The sequence below is a fragment of the Pteropus vampyrus genome, unplaced genomic scaffold, assembly GCF_000151845.1.
Source record: "Pteropus vampyrus isolate Shadow unplaced genomic scaffold, Pvam_2.0 Scaffold435, whole genome shotgun sequence".
Classification (NCBI taxonomy): Eukaryota; Metazoa; Chordata; class Mammalia; order Chiroptera; family Pteropodidae; genus Pteropus; species Pteropus vampyrus.
In genome coordinates this window covers 441,409-458,419 of record NW_011889216.1, presented here as the reverse complement: position 1 = coordinate 458,419, position 17,011 = coordinate 441,409, and the positions used below count along the sequence as shown (strand labels likewise).

Below are 17,011 nucleotides of genomic sequence, written 5' to 3'. Positions count from 1 at the left end.
TGTGGCAAGGTGCAGGGAGGGTAGCAGAGGTGGGGAAAGAAAATGATCAGAGGGCTTTCATGGAGGATATGGCATTTAAGCTAAGCTAGTAAGGCAATAGAATTTCTACAGGCCAAGAGAAGCAGATTCCAGGCTGAAGGATCAGTATGAGCTACTAAGCTCAATTGTGAAAATATACAAGCTTTATAATTACACCAGTTGGCAGAAGGCTGTATTAATACACTTGAAAATAGAACAAAAATCATACTTCTAATCCTACTGACAATGTTTCAGTAAAGTGCCCTTCAGTATACTTATATGCTTCTTGAATAAGCTTTTCATAAAGGGTCACATAAACTTAGGAATATGAGATATAAACCAAGGGAAAGAGACTTCTCTATTGCAGATCTTCTCAGAACCTTTAATATTTGACTGTATATAGTAAAACTCCAATAGACTACAGGATGCTGGTTCTAGAGTTTAAAAATCAAATTTGTTTTCTGCAACACACCCCATGATCAAATCCTTCTTCCCTACTAGGAGAGCAAGGTCAAGCAGCAGTTTAAGGACGCAGGTTCTAGAATCAAACTACATAGGCTCCAACTCCACCACTCACAATTGAGCTTCTCTATGACTATTTCCCCATCTACAAAATAAGAACACATACCCACTCCACAAGGTATTGTGAAGATTACATGAGGTAATACATATAAACCACCTAAAATACCTGGTGGTAGTTGCTATCCCTTCATGTCCCTCCTGGATGCTCTCTACGTCCACAATCTCTCAACTCTGTAGGAGCAGTTCAGGGAAGATGCTATATTAACGGAAATACACTCCAGTTATGTCCAACTGCTTGTACCTAAATTCTCTTTTAAAAATTATGTTCCTTTAGGGTCTCTAGGAGAAAATGGGGGTGTTTAAAGTTGAATTACTGGCTAAGATGGAAAACAATAATGATATTCACTAATAATTTCTTTTGGATGTAACTGGAAGCACTTTCAGCATTTGTAAAGCAAAACAGGACAAACAGAAAACCTTAACAAAGTCTACAAATCACGCACGTTGCTTTCCCCAACTACAAAGTTAACTTTTGGAATTTTATCTTTAAAATCAGTTGTTTTTCTGTATAAGCACAGAACTCAAAATGTAGCAGGTAAATTAAAGCACTTCACAAACTCCTTTAGTATTCTACATTGGGAAATCATTATTTGCTTGTGTATATGTGTGCATATATGTGCAGGTACATGGAGTGTGTGAATGGGAGAGGTAGTGGTGTGTGAAACAGCTAAAACACTTTGTTGCAGAAGATTTTAAAGGTTTTATTTCACCATCTTTCCCAGCTCTCTCTGAGGTAGCCCGGTACAGATAAACATCCATCAGGATGCAAGACATATCAGGCGAAACCTTCTTAACAATTTAATGACTCTTCCATTTCCCTTTTCCTGAGTTGTTACCTTTCCTCATTCACTTTATTTCTATTTCACCATTTTCTCCTTAAACACTCCCTGATGAATGAAGTAGATCATATAAACTTCTAATTTTCCACAGTAGTGGGAAAAAATATTTCTTGGGCACCCACATGGCATGTTCCACTCATCTTGAGGCATTACCTCCATTTAACCAATGGGAGCCTGAGGCCAAAGATAAAGGCACGCCACACTGGGCTGCCAGATCTGGTAAACAGATCTCACCTGGCCACCAGCTAGATCTAGGACAAGGTTGGCCACCCTTGGTTTTACCTAGGACAGTACAGTTTATACCTATTGTGCTGACATCACTATTAATGGCATCTCTGCCACCCTCAACAGTACCCTGGTTTGAGCTTGTTATAGAGTCATACCCCATTTATAATCCTAGACAAGGCTGTTTAACCCCCAGGGCTTCAGCTTCTATAATGTGGAAAAGGGAACAGGATTTGACACTATTTTTTTAAATCTGTTTCTGTGATTTCCATTTCGGAGTCTCATAACTGAACTTCTAAAGTAGCCTACTCATGAAATTAAAGATCTTTCAACCTCTACCTCCCCACTCCCTTCCATAAACAAATGTATACTTTACTCCAATCAGTTTAGACCCACCCTAATTATAGAAGCACCTATATAAACATTGATTTAACTGACATTTAAGGGTCAATAATGAGTATCTCAAGAACTGGAAGAAATGAACAAGCTGGAATCAATACAAATTTTTTATATGGTACTCTACTTAATTCATCTCCTTATCCCTTCCTAGCTTGGATATAATACATTCACTATGCCAGGCCCTGGATATTCCCCACTCTGAGTGAGGTTTGTTAGTATGAAATAGCACAACCAAAAAACATTTTCACCTGGGCCTAGTTAGACCTCATACCCCAAGGGAAAATGGGCCCGGAGACATGTCTGGACACAAGGCATGAAACTCCTGATTCAGGACAGAACCTGAAATCCTGAAACGTAGGCACATTAACGACATGAGGCAGCAAAAGAAAGGAAATGGATGATAAAGTGACAGAGTGAGACAACCCAATATCCCATTACCCCACCCTCTCATATCTTAGGCAAATAAAAAACTGATTTTGGTGTAAATACATTTATTGATACCCATTTTATATAGTTCAATGAAATAATCTATAAATATAAAAGCATTTTTCTTTTGGATATCACCATGGTCCATGTAAATACTCAGCAGTCAGAGTCATCTGCAAGAAGCACTCCAAGTCACACTGTTAGGTTTACAGACCTGAATATACATATTTCATTAAACAGTGGCACTTATGTACTCAAGTGGTCCAGTGGCTTTGGAATATATGACTACTGGGCATGTGGAGTAAAAATAATGTGTACGTTTAAATCAACAGAAAGGGTATCAACCATCAACAAAAAGAAACAATTATCAATTAATATCCTAGGTGAAGAAAGTACCACAGTTGACACTTGGTGTCAGAATACTGGAGATGAAGTATGTTTAACAACACGTGTAGTGCCATGTGCTCTCTCCAACTCCCAGTGGACAGTCCACCAGTGCCTTCAGGTCATTCATGGCCAACAAAAACAGCAGTACTTAAAGAATCTAGACAGCTTAGAATAAAAAGTATGTAGCGGCTGGTATCAAGTTTAAAGAAAAATGAGCTAAATATTTCAATGACATAATGAGTTTCTCCCCTAGGAGGAGGAGATTGTGGGGGAAACAATTTTTTTCAATTCCCTTTGCTACATTGATCATGATCATTTACTTTATGCAAAAGAAAGAACCCAGATCTCTGGTACCCGAAACGCATGTGCAAAAATTTTCTTCTGTTTTAAAATTTTTTTCTTCAATACTTCCAAGAACAAATGTAGCCACTGTTGACCCTTGCCCTTGACCTGATGCAGCATAAAATTTTCTCATTTCTTCAGTAACAGGAATGTCCTTTGCTGCAGTCAGACCATGAGTCTTCTGAGTTAGCAAGCAAATGCATTTAAAAGGTCTTAGGTATGCGATGTCCAAAACTGGAATCTGAGAGGCAGTGTTAGAACTTAAGCAAGGCAGGATTTTTAGAGACTACTCAAATGAAAACCTAAGTGAAGCATATAAAAACTCAGTTCTTTCTATTATTTTCAACTGGTAAATAATGGCAACATCCCCTGGTAAAGATGGATAAGTGGTGTTATCTCCAGGTCCAAAATATCCCAACTACTTAAAGTAGGACCCCAAAAGGAGAAACACATGAGTTCTGTCGTCTCTAGAATTCCTTTTTGCCATTAAAAAAAATAAAAAAAGAAAAGAAATAGTAGCTTCAGTTGTACACCACTGTTTGAAGGGGTTTTCATCCGAATGAGAACCTTTACCCCTTGTCTCTAGTGGGGCAGGTACCAGATTCCCACAAGCGGCAACTCCCATGTCCTGGAGCACGTGGCATCTGACCCTGGAGGGAAGAGTAAGCTGGCACAGAGCCCCGACCACTGGAATTCGGGCTAGATGGCATTTCGTGGTGTGCCGTTGTGTGTCAATGCTTTCAGGCTGGGGGTACTGGTCTGGTGACCACAGCCCCTGTGAGAAGTCACACCCACCTCAAAAACCTCGTGAATAGCTTTTCGGAAACAATGGAAGTTGTAGTCTATTAAACCTGCAAGAGAAAAAAAGATCAGGCCTCCTGAATATCCACTGTGAAATTATCTACCAGGAAACATTTGGTGACAGGAAAAAAAAAATCAATATTTACTTAAAAACATACATCCAACTAAAGAATTCTCTATGCTGGAAACAAGATAAAAGCATGTGCCCAAATTGTTAACACTGGTTACCTCTGGGGCCTGGGAATGGAAAGGTTAAATAAAGCAATTAGGAAAGTAAATTTGCTAAGAAAAGTTACAATGAAATCTAAAATGAAAGTAAAATACTTTTTGAAACAACAAACTTTTCCTTTTACACATCTTTGGGGTAGCCAATGAAGAGCTAAAGGACAGCTAATATAAGTTTGGCAAACTGCTCAGTAGAGCCCTGAGGTTTGAGAGGTACTAGAGAGGCACATCAGACAGAACCCCAGGCACTCTGTACCCCCTCTTCAAGGTAGCTCCTTCATCTGTTTCATGAACTGGCTTCTAATTAAGATTTGGTCAAACAATATTACATTTCCCAGCCTTCCCTGCAGTTATGCACAGCCAGATGACCACCTGGCCACTGAGATGAGTGGAAGTATGTGGGACCTGTGAAGTCTCCTTAAAAAGGAAGAGGGTATTCTTTCATCACTCCTGTTCCTCCTTAATGTCTGGAATATGAATAAAATGGCTGGAGCTCCTGGAGCCATTCTGGACCTTAAGAATAGAAGTCAGTGCTAAGAACAGCAGAGCAGAAAGGAAAGCACCTTGCCCTCAAGGATATTGGAACATAAAGACAATACACAAGAAACAAATCAAAATAATCTGGTGTCCAAAGGAGGGAAAGCCAAGCGCAGGACAAAAGCAGCCAATGAAAGCTTTAGGGATGAGGCAGAACTTTGGGGAAACAGGAAAGATTTGATTAGGCAGGAACGAGAAGCAAGATTATAAAAAACAACAGGGAGCAGGCAATGAGAACACAGCACAGGTGGAAGACTGGGAAGAAACTAGTCTGACTGGAGATAGGGGCAGAGTATTCTTGGTAGAAAGTACTGGGAATCAACTCTTAAGTTAGAGTGAAATTAAGGAGGTCTTTTAGACTCAGGGGAAAAAAAAATGTATAAAAGAAGTTTACTACATTAAAACTGACTTCTGTGCAAACAATAAAATAAACTGACAGGGAAAGTTGAACACTGACCTGATACTTGATGATATTATGAAATCATTAACTTGATTATACTTATTAATGGTAACACTGTTACATTTGAGAAAAAGTACTATCCCTTAGAGCTATCTGCTGAAATCTACAAAGACAAAAAGATTTGATGTCAGAGATTTGCTTCAAAATAATCCAGTAGGGAAAAAGGTACAGAAATGAAATAAGACTGGTTATAATTTTGATGATACTGAATCTGGGTGACAGATTAGAAAGGGTTCATTATATAATTTTCTCTACTTTTTTGGACATGTTTGACAGTTTTCACAACAAGAGTAAAAAATAATAATTTAGTTGGGGTAAGAATATACAGAAAACAAGACTGACCATATGTGCATGATTACTGAAGCAGGGAAATGAGTATACGAAGAGTCACTGTGCTAGTCTACTTTTGCATATATCTAGAAATTTACAAAACCAACAGTTTTAAACTTTTTTTTAAACATTGGCAGAGATAAAGAACTCCTAAGAATTACAGAAAAGATAAAGAACATAAAAAATCAGTACAGAAAAGACTAAGGTATACAGAGAGGTAAATTACCAAAGAAGACACCTGACTGGGGATAAAAAGGTTAACTGCCATGAAAAAGACGCTTGCCCTAACTAGTGAAAGAAGTAAAAATTAGAGCCAAGTGAGATATCATTTCACACCTACCAGACTGACAATAACTAAACAGCCTAACAACATCGATCATTATCTAGGACGTAAGAACTCTCACACGATACTGCCACGGGAGCAAATGGTAAACCTACACTGGAGAGCAATGTCTAATAAATATGCTATGTCTTCTATAAATTCCACCCTAAGTGCATACCCAGAGAAATTCTCCACATGTGTAAAGGCAACTTGTGCATGAGCATCTGTTGAAAAACTATTTTTAATCTTAAAAATAATCTAAATGTCCAGCAACAAGAAAATAAATTGTGGTATAACCCATAAAATATAGTGTGGCAGGGGAAAATGAATGAACTGGAGCTACATGTTATCAATATGAATAAATCTCGAAAACAATCTTGAATGAAGAGGAACAAGCAAGTTGCAGAAGCGACTACATTTTTATATTATTTATACAAAGATATACAATACTCTCTACTATTTGAGAATAGATGTGAAGTAAAAGAATAAATCATTCATGGAATAAAACATTATATTCGACATTACATTCACAGTGCAAAGGAGGGGTTTTCAATCAAAGATACAGAGGATATATACATATTTGTCAGGTTTTAGTTCTTAATGTAAAAGGAATACAAACATTTTTGTTTTATCCAAAAAGTTTTGCATATCTGAATTCGTTAATATTAATATTAATGAAATAATATTAATTCATTTAATATTAATATTAAACTTTCAAGCAGAAAAGCAGGGACTTGTTGCAATGAATAATAAGGACCTATTGTAGATCTGTAAGTAGTTAAACAACATGATAAAAGTAATTTTCTGAAATCTAGTCTACATTTAGAATAAAAGATGATACATACTAATACATATATATAGAATGTGTAACCTCAAGTAGGAAGTCACTGCAGTACCACAAGCCTGGAGGCACTGACAATGGAAATAAAAAGGAAACCCAAGAAAACCCAAGAAACAAACAATAAGATTTGATGAAAAGTCAATGTAAACCATACAGGAAAAGAATGGAAAAAGGAGAACACTGAATGCCCTCCTATCTGCAATATTACCCCTTCAGCAATATCACCACACGATTACCTAGATATACAAGATATCTATGATATACAAGATATCTATGCTTGGATGCCAGAAAAATGTCCTAATAAGAGAAGTAGGGTGGCCAAGAGGACCATGAAACTAAGGGGAAAATATTCATCAGTTTTTGACATCATGGACAAAACAACAAGCAAACATTTAAGTGTAGACATCTTACTAACAGCTCCAAACATGGGACAGAAACATAGGCCTAAGTCAGAGCTGGAGATGTGAATTTTTTGATCAACCACAAAGAGAAGATTAACTGAAGCCATGGCTTGGATGAGCTGACCTGGAGAATAAGAAATGAGGAGAAAGATCTGGCTCTAGAACACTCAGAATAGAGAAAAAGGAAAATAGAAGAAACAGGGGAGGTGATCGGAGAAACAAACACATAAAATAATCCAGAGAGTTAAATGTTAGGGAAGGAAAGAGAGAAGAAAGCTTTAAGAAAGGAGGGACAGACAAGATCACATGCTCCAGAAGGCTGAAGAGGCTTCAGAATGAGAAACGGCCACTGAACACAGCAAGAAAGTAACCTGGTGACCTCCGAAAGAATCATCTCAGTAAACTGGTTCAGGTGGAAGCCAAAGGGCAGGCAGCTAATGAAAGGATTCTAAATAAGAGAGACTAGAATAAAAAACTTGATTTAAAATATAAAATCAAAAGAAGGAAGAAGCAAGCCTGACTATATATGGAAAAGTGACAAATGTAGTTGAGCTTTTAACTGTCTAGCACTATATTATTTTCTCATTTTCAAGAACCTAAGAAATTATGACAAGAACTTAAAATGCCATTACCTTTTCGTTCAAAACTTTCTTCCCTAAGAATGCAGACCAGTGCCAAAAATTTAGTCACTTCCTTTAAATAAAGGACAGTTGTATTATTCAGCTTGATAATTGCCATAGACTCTTTGTCATAAGCACTTCCACTGCCATCTTCCTTTAACCTGTTTTAAAAGAAAGTACTGTTCATTACAGTGTTCCCAACTAGGTATTTTGTCACATTTAATTTGCACAATGACAAGTCTTTGCACCCAGTTTCCTGAATGTCATCTGAGACGGAAGAATACTGGCTTAAATACACTGGAACAGAAGTTCTCATTTAGGTAGGATTCCCAGACTTCGATGCAACATTCCATGCATTCACATCTTCACCTTGTTTATTTAAAATGTATGGAATACAGCGGACTCCGATCTTCCCTCACACCAATCTATACTGACTCAGTCTACAAATAAAGAAGGACCTAAATACAAAAACTGCCATTAGTAAAAAGAGTATGAAAAAAATTAAAATAAATACAATCTATCAAAGATATTGTTGAATCCTGATGCTTACAAAGTGAGTCTTACAGGGCCTGAAAGCTTTCATTAAACTACAATTGTCATTCTAGAACTGTTATACGTAATCCCCCTTCAAAAAATGTAAATTAACAGTCAAGTAAGAAGCAAATTAAACTATAATAAAGCACACCAAATAAAGCACGCATAGATTGTGTTAAGAATAATGGATATTTTCTTTCATAACATATTTTACAATGTACTTTATACTGAAAATTAAGTTTACAACTACATTTGATTCTTTTAATTATAAAAATATGGTTTATGAAATTTTGATTTATTTTAAAGAAAAAGCAAATGATCTATTCATCCATTTTTAAAATCAAGAATGTGAACATGAAACTTTATTGAAAGATATAATAAACAGACATCTCGTTTTCATTATGAAAAGAATTAAAACAGAGGAAAGCATGTAATCACAAAAGTGAAAAATAGAAATGGCAGACAGGAGTAGACAAGAACAGGTAAGACGAATGCATTCTACTCAGAGGCAGCTGGAGAAAGACACTGACATATTAGGCAGAGAGACAAAGGTGAAGGGTAGGAAGAGATGAAAGAGGAATTGACTAGGTGAAGTAGAGAGGAACAAAGGATAAAGGACACAGGTCTCAGAAAGTAAAGGTAATGTCAGAGCATCAGAAAGGGCCTTGTGAGTGCTGATATTAACATATTAGAGGAATCACGGCTATCAGAGGAAAGAGGTAACTGGCTTTCGAATATCAGTAATTCACCAAAGTTTTCCATCATCCTCTGGGCTAATCTATAAAATCACATTTTTGCTGGCTTTTATAAATTTCTGTATGTAGTTTGATGAATTTACATAAAGGAAGAGTTTACATTTGAGAGATTTATTTTGGAAGATCAGATGTATGAATCAAATTTCTAAATGTATAAGTCCCGACATCCAATTTCCTTGTTACTTAGCTCTCTGAAAAATTAAGGACTCCACATTCCACAAAGCCTGATGTTAAATCGGGAACCAGTACTTTATTACTCAGAATGTTTTAAATAAATTAATCCAGTTTTCTGAAGTGAGAAGTGAGAAGACATAGCGCAAACCCCCCAAGTAATGGTGGGAGAAACCTTCAGGGATGCCTAAGTTGGGCATTAGTCACACTCATGTTCTTATCCATCTTCTCTGAAAAAGTCCAGCAGCCCATGCTCCGAGTTGAAGCACTACGGTCAGAACATGTCCACTTCAGACAGTACTTGCTAGTGGCCTCAGAAATGAATCCCCCTAACAAATCAAACTGGAAGTTTTCCACCTGAGATCCTGCATAAATATACATATAACTTACCCATATATACAAGACACATCAATTACAACATCAATCATGTCACAGCAAAGTTCATAAGATTGCATATCCACAGGAGAACTGTCTGTTGCAATGTAGATTTTGCTAACAACATCGAAGAGAAAAGCTTTTTCAATACCTGAATTCTTAGAAAAACAAAATTGGAAAAGTGTTCAGTTTTTTTTAAGAATCACATTTCATAACTTATCTAAGATCTTGAATTACTGATGAACATCCAAGAACATTTTTAATTATACAATCTAGTACCAAAATAACCAAAAAGTACTTAGTTGAGACACCATTATTCCAAAGAATAAAAATGAAATTGTTTTGATTTACTGACATAATTGCATAGGTCAAATTTGTTATTTCTTCCTCTTCACGTAAATGAATTATTTTCTAAGACACCACCAAAAATATTAACCAAAAAAGTCCTCCAAAAATCAAGCCATGCTACATTTTCAATATCATTTTCTTGATATTGAATGACCTTGCTACCAGAAGGACTTTACAGGACAATTCGCAAAACATTAAAGAATTAGTTTGATGTCAACAACTAGCATAACCCAAAAAAATACAGATTACTATACGTTGAGTCCTTCGAAGTAATGTTTAAAAAATATAATGACCGAATGCTAAACTTATTGGACGGATATCCTTTTTTACTAAGTTGAATCCTCAAAATACAAGAATGTGAAATATGATACTAAGATTATAGTTAGCAAGGAAAGGAAAAGACCAATTTTTAAATGTGACCTCCAATAAGGCAGAGATTAAACTGAGTCAAATCCCCAAAACCCAGTTCTTTCCAGGTATTACTACTTCCTTCAGGAAACAGATATAAAGATATTTTTAATTTAGAAAGCATGAAGAAATTTTCATCAGTTCATTTTAAGACAAAAGGGTGAGTACTAAGGAAAGAATTCAGAAAATAACTCAAGCCATTTTTAATGTTATTATTTTACATGTTAAGTATGTAACATTTAGTTTTTAAACTCGGTTCAAATTTGAGACATTTTTTGAAGAATTTGATAATATATTCAATTAAAATAGAACCAAAAACTATAGTGAATTAAATAGCTCACTTACTGATATAAAAATATTTAATAGGTTTTCCAAGGTCGGCAGTTGTGGAATCAGTTTCTGCACCACCTTACTAAAGGCTTCAAATATTGAATGGTCATAGATACTAGTCAAATAAAAGCTGAAAAACAACACAGTTTGATTAATTTGAGAAATATCTTAAGTTTGGGGACAATTATAATACACAAAATTTTAAATTTCTTAACAGCTGATTTCAGTTAAGTTTAAATAAAGCCTATCTATCTTGTCCTCCATTCCCATCATTCAAGATGACAAATGCAGTGTCCCTACCTGGCCTGTAAGCTATCCATCCCTTTATTGCATTTACACAGAGGGCAATTGAGGTAGTACCCAGGAAAGCATTTTCACATGCAGAAACTCGTATATTCACCTAAGTCTTTGCAATTTGATCCAAAAAGCTTAGTTTCTTAAGTCCATAACTAACAAAAACCAAAAGAAAGCTCAGAGGAGATAGGTGACATTTAGTAAATAAGCATATAATTCAGATCACTACTAAAATGTCACCTTCTCAGGAAGTTCTTTCCTGAGCCCCCTATCTAATATAATACTCCTGTTTTCAATGCTTTCTACCCCTTTCCCCTCATATTTCTTTAAGCATAGGTAAGTACTTAAGATTACACTATACATTTATTTATAAGTGCTTTTGAGCTGCCTCCTTCATAAGAATGTAAGCTCCACAAGGACTTTGTTGGTCTTGCTTTGCTTATAGCTGCAAGCCCACTGTCTTGAACAGTTGCATAAACAAATGAATACAACTGGTGATTAGAATTTATATAAGTAACATACAAAGAAGAATGGGAGCTGGGGCCCTATAGAGAATGGGACAGGAATCTGGTGGCCCAAAAAGATTTACCATCGAATAGTAGTATCTTTTAACAAAACCCTTGGGGGGGGGGAGGGGGAGAGGGACAGGCCTTTAATAATTTAAACAGTGTGGACAATTCTACCTGCTTTTTCACTCAGAGAATATACTCCTCATTATATAGTTGTAGCCGTGACACATTTATAAGTATATATTACAAAGTCAGGAACACAAAACTGTGTATATCACACTTCACAGGTAATTTAAAGATACTTCCAAAGAGTTGACCAAGAACTTAACCCTATGTAAGATGGGGTTCTACTCTAGAAATGAGAGCAATGGAATAGGTGAGGCCAAGATGACACCAAAAGGCACTAGGGACTAAGGAATATTTTAGTGTTTCCTTTAGGCAAAAAATTTAGCCATGTTAAGAAGGTCCTGCAGGGACAGTGGAGCTTGGAGGTGGATAGGGACATGGTGAACAGGGCATTTTAGGAAGCTGAGTTTCTGGAAAGCAAAAATCGAATGGAGCCTCATCCACAGGACTGCTAGTAATTACTAAAAACTTGATGCAAAATTCTACTGAGGTTAACAAAGCCTAGGGCCCTATTAAAAAAAACTGGGAAAGGGATGGTGTGTACCACTAGGGTAGGATGCCCTGGAAAGGGACACAGACATGGTGTAGAGGATTAGAAGGATTCCCACGGGTAGTGGGGAACACAGGACAATCAAGCCTTAAAAAGCATTCTTAATGGTGTATTCCCAAAAAATATGATTGAGGAGTTTCATGGAGAGATACTTTCACTTTCTCTTACAAATACTGATGAATTTTTTTAAACATGCATTACTTATAAACATTTTTAAATTTTAATCCAGGCAAACTAGGGACCACTGAAACTGTTCTACATAATTTCCCAGAAGAACAACTGAAAGACCTTGGAACCTGAGACCCTAAGGAATATTATGGGCAGGAAGGGGGGTTGGCTTCAGCCTATAAGGAAGTCATCGTAACCGACCAGGGATAAGGAAATAGCTATACTTGTGTCTCTCTCCTGCTTCCCCTTTAAGCTGTTTATATCAAAAGAACGTTTTCTTGTGTACTTTTTATTACTCATTTCTACCTATAACACCAAAATAAATAAATAAATGAGATATAGGATATATTCCTCATACACTTTTAAAATGCAAGGACGCAAATCATCAATCCTATCTAGTAGGTGATCTTTAATAATTCCTTAATAGTATTTAATTAACAAATCAGTTCTTTAAAATTAATAGCAGCCCTAAGCAGATTTACAGGATAAACCCACCTAACCCAAACTTTAGCTTCATAAAAGCATAAAGTGTTTTTAAAAATATAAACAAGATACATTAGAGTCCAGACTTGAATGTTTACCCTCTTTAAAAGGCTGTTCGTACTGAGAAAAATACTAAAAACTCAAACTACAGAGTTCTACAGCAGAAGTGACAGAGAGTCTTCGAACTAAGGCAAGAAGGGAAAAAAAAATGATGAAACCAAGAAAAGGGAGTCCTGAAGGAGTTTTAAGCCATGAGGAAACAGTCTGACTCCAGTCTCTTGGGATGAATTTGTAAAAGCACCAACAGAAACACTTCACATGACTTCAACCTCCAGGAAAATGCAAAAAAGGGGGAAAGTAACTTCTCAATAACATCAGGCTCCCCAAACTGCCTGAATTTAACAAAGAAGAGATCAAAAACATTATAGATTTGGGAAAGGCCACCAGTAACAGAAAACTATATGTTCGTAATGACAGAGATGGGAATACATTTACACATTTTTCAGGGCTCCCATATCAAAAACAGATGTTGTTACCTAAGGTGGAGTTTTTCTAGCCCAGCATCTGCAAGGTCATCATTGGCCCTTTGATGAATGTCCCTCTGTGTTTCTATTTTGTGATCATCAGACAGACCATCAACTTTGTGAATAAAAACCTCAAAATTCATGTCTGGGTTAACTTTGTAGGCTTTAGAAACAGTAATGTGAAGTCTTGTTAAAGCCTCCATGTAGTCATCCTGTAAGTCAGAACAAAATAGTTTTTAAAAAGAAATCTTGTAAAAGTCAAATAATGCGTTAAGAAAGCCTCAAACCACCTCTTTCCCCAATCACAGAAAATATATTATCCTAATTATTCATAAATACTCAAACATTCAAATATATTAACTTATACCACTAAATAATCTTTAATCTCTTAAGATAAAAAATTCAAATACAAAGTTAGTGCTTGCAATTTTTGATAATAAGGAAAAAAAAAATGGACATTTCTTCCCAACAGAATTCCTTTTAAGTAATCCCAGCTCTGCCATTTATTAGATGTGTGACTTTAAGCAGGTTGCTTAAACTCTGTGATCTATTTACTCATCCGTAAAACTGTGAGGTACCTACCTCACAGTATTGCGAAGAATAAATTCAATTGGCTATGTGAAAGCACCCATTACAGAGCCTGTCACTCAGAAAGCATTCCTAACTAATGTTTAAGCTTATAAAAAGTAAGCTTCTTAAGGATAGGAACATGTCTCCATTCATCTGAGTGTCTTGCCACTTGGTAGGCCCTCAATAAATGCTTGTTGAGGTAAACTTCATTTGGACAATTAAGGAAACTATTCACTTTAATATTTACTCAGTTTTCATATTCCTCCTCCTATTATAGGAACTGATGAGATCTTTTCAGTGAATGACATCATTATTGTAATAGTTAATAAAGTACAGCAATATCTTCTATTAACAAATAACAGCTGCCCATTAACTAGAACTCAAGGATATAGACCATATCTCCTAATCATCTGCTATTCTGTACCTGCACAACAGCATGTCTGCTGCCAAAGCACCCCTGCATCTCTTATACTGCTAGGGAATCTACTGGCAAACAAATAAGCTGAAAGAAGCACATGACAAAGAAGATAACCAACTCCACTTTGTTTCTACATCTTTTGTCACCAGAAAAGTAAAGTAAACATAATTCCTAACTACCTGTGCATCGATGACATATATCAATGCTCCTGTTCCCCTGAAGATCATCTCGTAGTCAAAAGTTGGGTCAAAAAAGTCCATTTGCCCAGGAAAATCCCATATTTGGAAATTCACAAAGGAGCTATTGGAAATGTCATCTTTATAAATCTTGTTGGTACTTTCCAAAAAGAGGGTCTCATTGGGTGACATTTTATGAAATACCACCTGTTAAAAGAAAGGAGACAATTTTATTAACTATTTGACGTAACAAAGTTCAAAATGCTACCCTTAATTAACATAATTTAAAGAATCTGATACCACAGCAAAAATGTTGAGAGATAAAAAGTGAATGGTATATCCATTGGTGGTCACTATCCTTCTGACAAAACACAAGACACAAATTTACTTTCCATTCAGCCTATTTTGGAGCTGAAACTTCTATTTTCTCTGCAGCATATTCAGTACTAGGAGTAGCACTCTCGTCTCAGTTGATTTTTTTTGTTAAATTGTACTAATTCTGCCAAAATCTGCTTTAAGATTATGAAACTTATAGCTAAAGTTTAAGAAGTTTGTTCATTGAAAATTTATTGGAATGCCTACATTAGGTTTGAAAGAATAATCAGAAATGAGACTGGACCCTACCCTGAGTTTGCAGTCTAGTGGAAGAAATAAAACAAAGACAGTAATTATACCAAGCAGAAAGTGATATGGGGCAGGGGAGATTGGGAATAGACAGAGAAAAGTCAACTCCCATAAGAAAAGAAATAATAAAGGCGATCATTAATAATCCCAATAATCACAATCCATACAACTCTAACAAAAGTAAATTTCCTCTCACTTACTTTCTAGAAAAGAAAAATGGACAGTTACTGATAAGATTTAGTCAGTAATAAGTGAAAAAGAAAATCAGTTTGCTAAAAACCTATCATAAATGAACACAGATTTTGCTGTAAAGGTGAAAAGTAAGATAAATAAAACACAGTAATCCAGTAAAATCGGAAGAAGGCTATTTTTCAGAAACATCGTGTCTACAAAATACCACACAGGTTTATTTTGGATAGACCTTTGCAACCCAGTGGAAAGGGCAAAAGAGCAGGTATCTGACGTTTTACGGCCAGCTCACTCTATAAGGGGGCATGGCTTATGAAAGAGATCAATCTTGCCTCTATTCTCTCCGTACTAAAAAGCCCTCCATTCGGTCCTCAGACATCAAGTGAAAGCAAAGGGACTGACCTATGTATGTCTGCAAATACTCTCAGGGTCTCAGATTTCTGTAACCACACACAGGCAGGAACATCACTAGCGTTACACTAGCCAGGCCACAAATACTAAAATAGGTGGAATAATAATCCCCAATTCCCAATAATGTTACAGTAAAGTCTCTTTCATACTAGTAACAACAACAAGCATCCAAATGGCCAGTAACTTAGTCACAACTCTCTGACGCTGCTCCCTGGGGCTCACCTGGGAAGCCCTGCAAACTCAGGTCACCTGAAGAGAGTGGAACACACAAAAATGGGCTGGGGAGGGAGTCCGCGAAGTTCTCCAAGTTAGAACTGGGGAGTAGGTCTCGGTTTCGTAAAAGGCACAGGGCTGGGTCCCAGGAGGCGGAGATCCCGGGCGGTGCCACGGGCACCTGCCTCCCGCCAGCCAGTTTCGCCTTCGGGGACCCACTTGGCCTCAGCTGACTTGGGCGTGGACTCAGAGGTCGGGGTCCTGGCGCCAGCCGCGCCTCCGGCTCTGCTCCCCAGAGGAGAAGAGAAAACGCGGTGGGACAAGCCAGCCCGCCAGCCGCGGCCGCCGCCCTCTTCGGGGGCCTCCCCCACCCTGCGGCCACCCGAGCCCCCGGGGAGGGCCGGGGGACGCGGCGAGGCTCCACTCACCTTCTGGATGGAGGACTTGCCGCTGCGCCGGAGCCCCATGAGCAGGATCCTCGGCTTGGAGCTGTCAGCACCCCCCGGGCCACAGCCTCCACCGGCCCCCGCCCCAACCCCGCCGCCCGCGGCTGCCGCCTCCTCTTCCTCCTCCTCCACGCCGTAGCCGAAGTCCTTTGGGAACGAATCCGCCGCGCCATAACTGTCGGCGAGGGGCGTCTCCTCCGCCCCGTACTGCAGGGACATGGTGCTCGAGCCGCGGCCACCCGCGCCCTGACAGGCCAGGCCAGGCCAGGCCAAGCCAGGCCGCCGCCTCCCCAGTTCACCGCCGCCGCCGCCCCCGGCAGCCGCCACCGCTGTGCGGCCCGCCCCCCAGAATCTGGCTCTCATTGGCTCCGCTCCCAGGCCCAGCCTCTCATTGGCCGCTCAAGCTGCCACTCAGGAGCAGCAGGGTAGGTGGTGCCCGTCACGTGCCCGGAATCACCTGACTCCGAGCCGAGGAGGGGGGAGGAGGAGTCACGAGGAGGGTGGCCCCGCCAGGCCGAGCCCTCTGCCCTCCGCCGGAGCCCGCACCTAGGACCTGCCCAGCCACGCGCATTGTTTCTCACCGCTCTCCTGCTTCTGCGGAGTGCCGGAGGCCATCGCAACGGGAGATGCTCTC

The 17,011-nt window shown here is 38.4% G+C and overlaps 1 protein-coding gene across 1 annotated transcript; it reads right to left on the bottom strand.

The window, feature by feature from the left end:
* Positions 1–2,537: 2,537 nt before the first annotated feature.
* On the bottom strand, positions 2,538–16,758 carry RRAGC (Ras related GTP binding C). Its single transcript, XM_011381341.2, has 7 exons — positions 16,360–16,758; positions 14,498–14,701; positions 13,343–13,542; positions 10,692–10,806; positions 9,606–9,748; positions 7,768–7,916; positions 2,538–4,069 (listed from the first exon to the last, which is right to left on the bottom strand). Exons 1-7 carry the CDS (start codon positions 16,738–16,740, stop codon positions 3,918–3,920), a joined length of 1,344 nt encoding a protein of 447 aa, XP_011379643.1. The 5' UTR covers positions 16,741–16,758; the 3' UTR covers positions 2,538–3,917.
* Between the last annotated feature and the right edge of the window lie 253 nt (positions 16,759–17,011).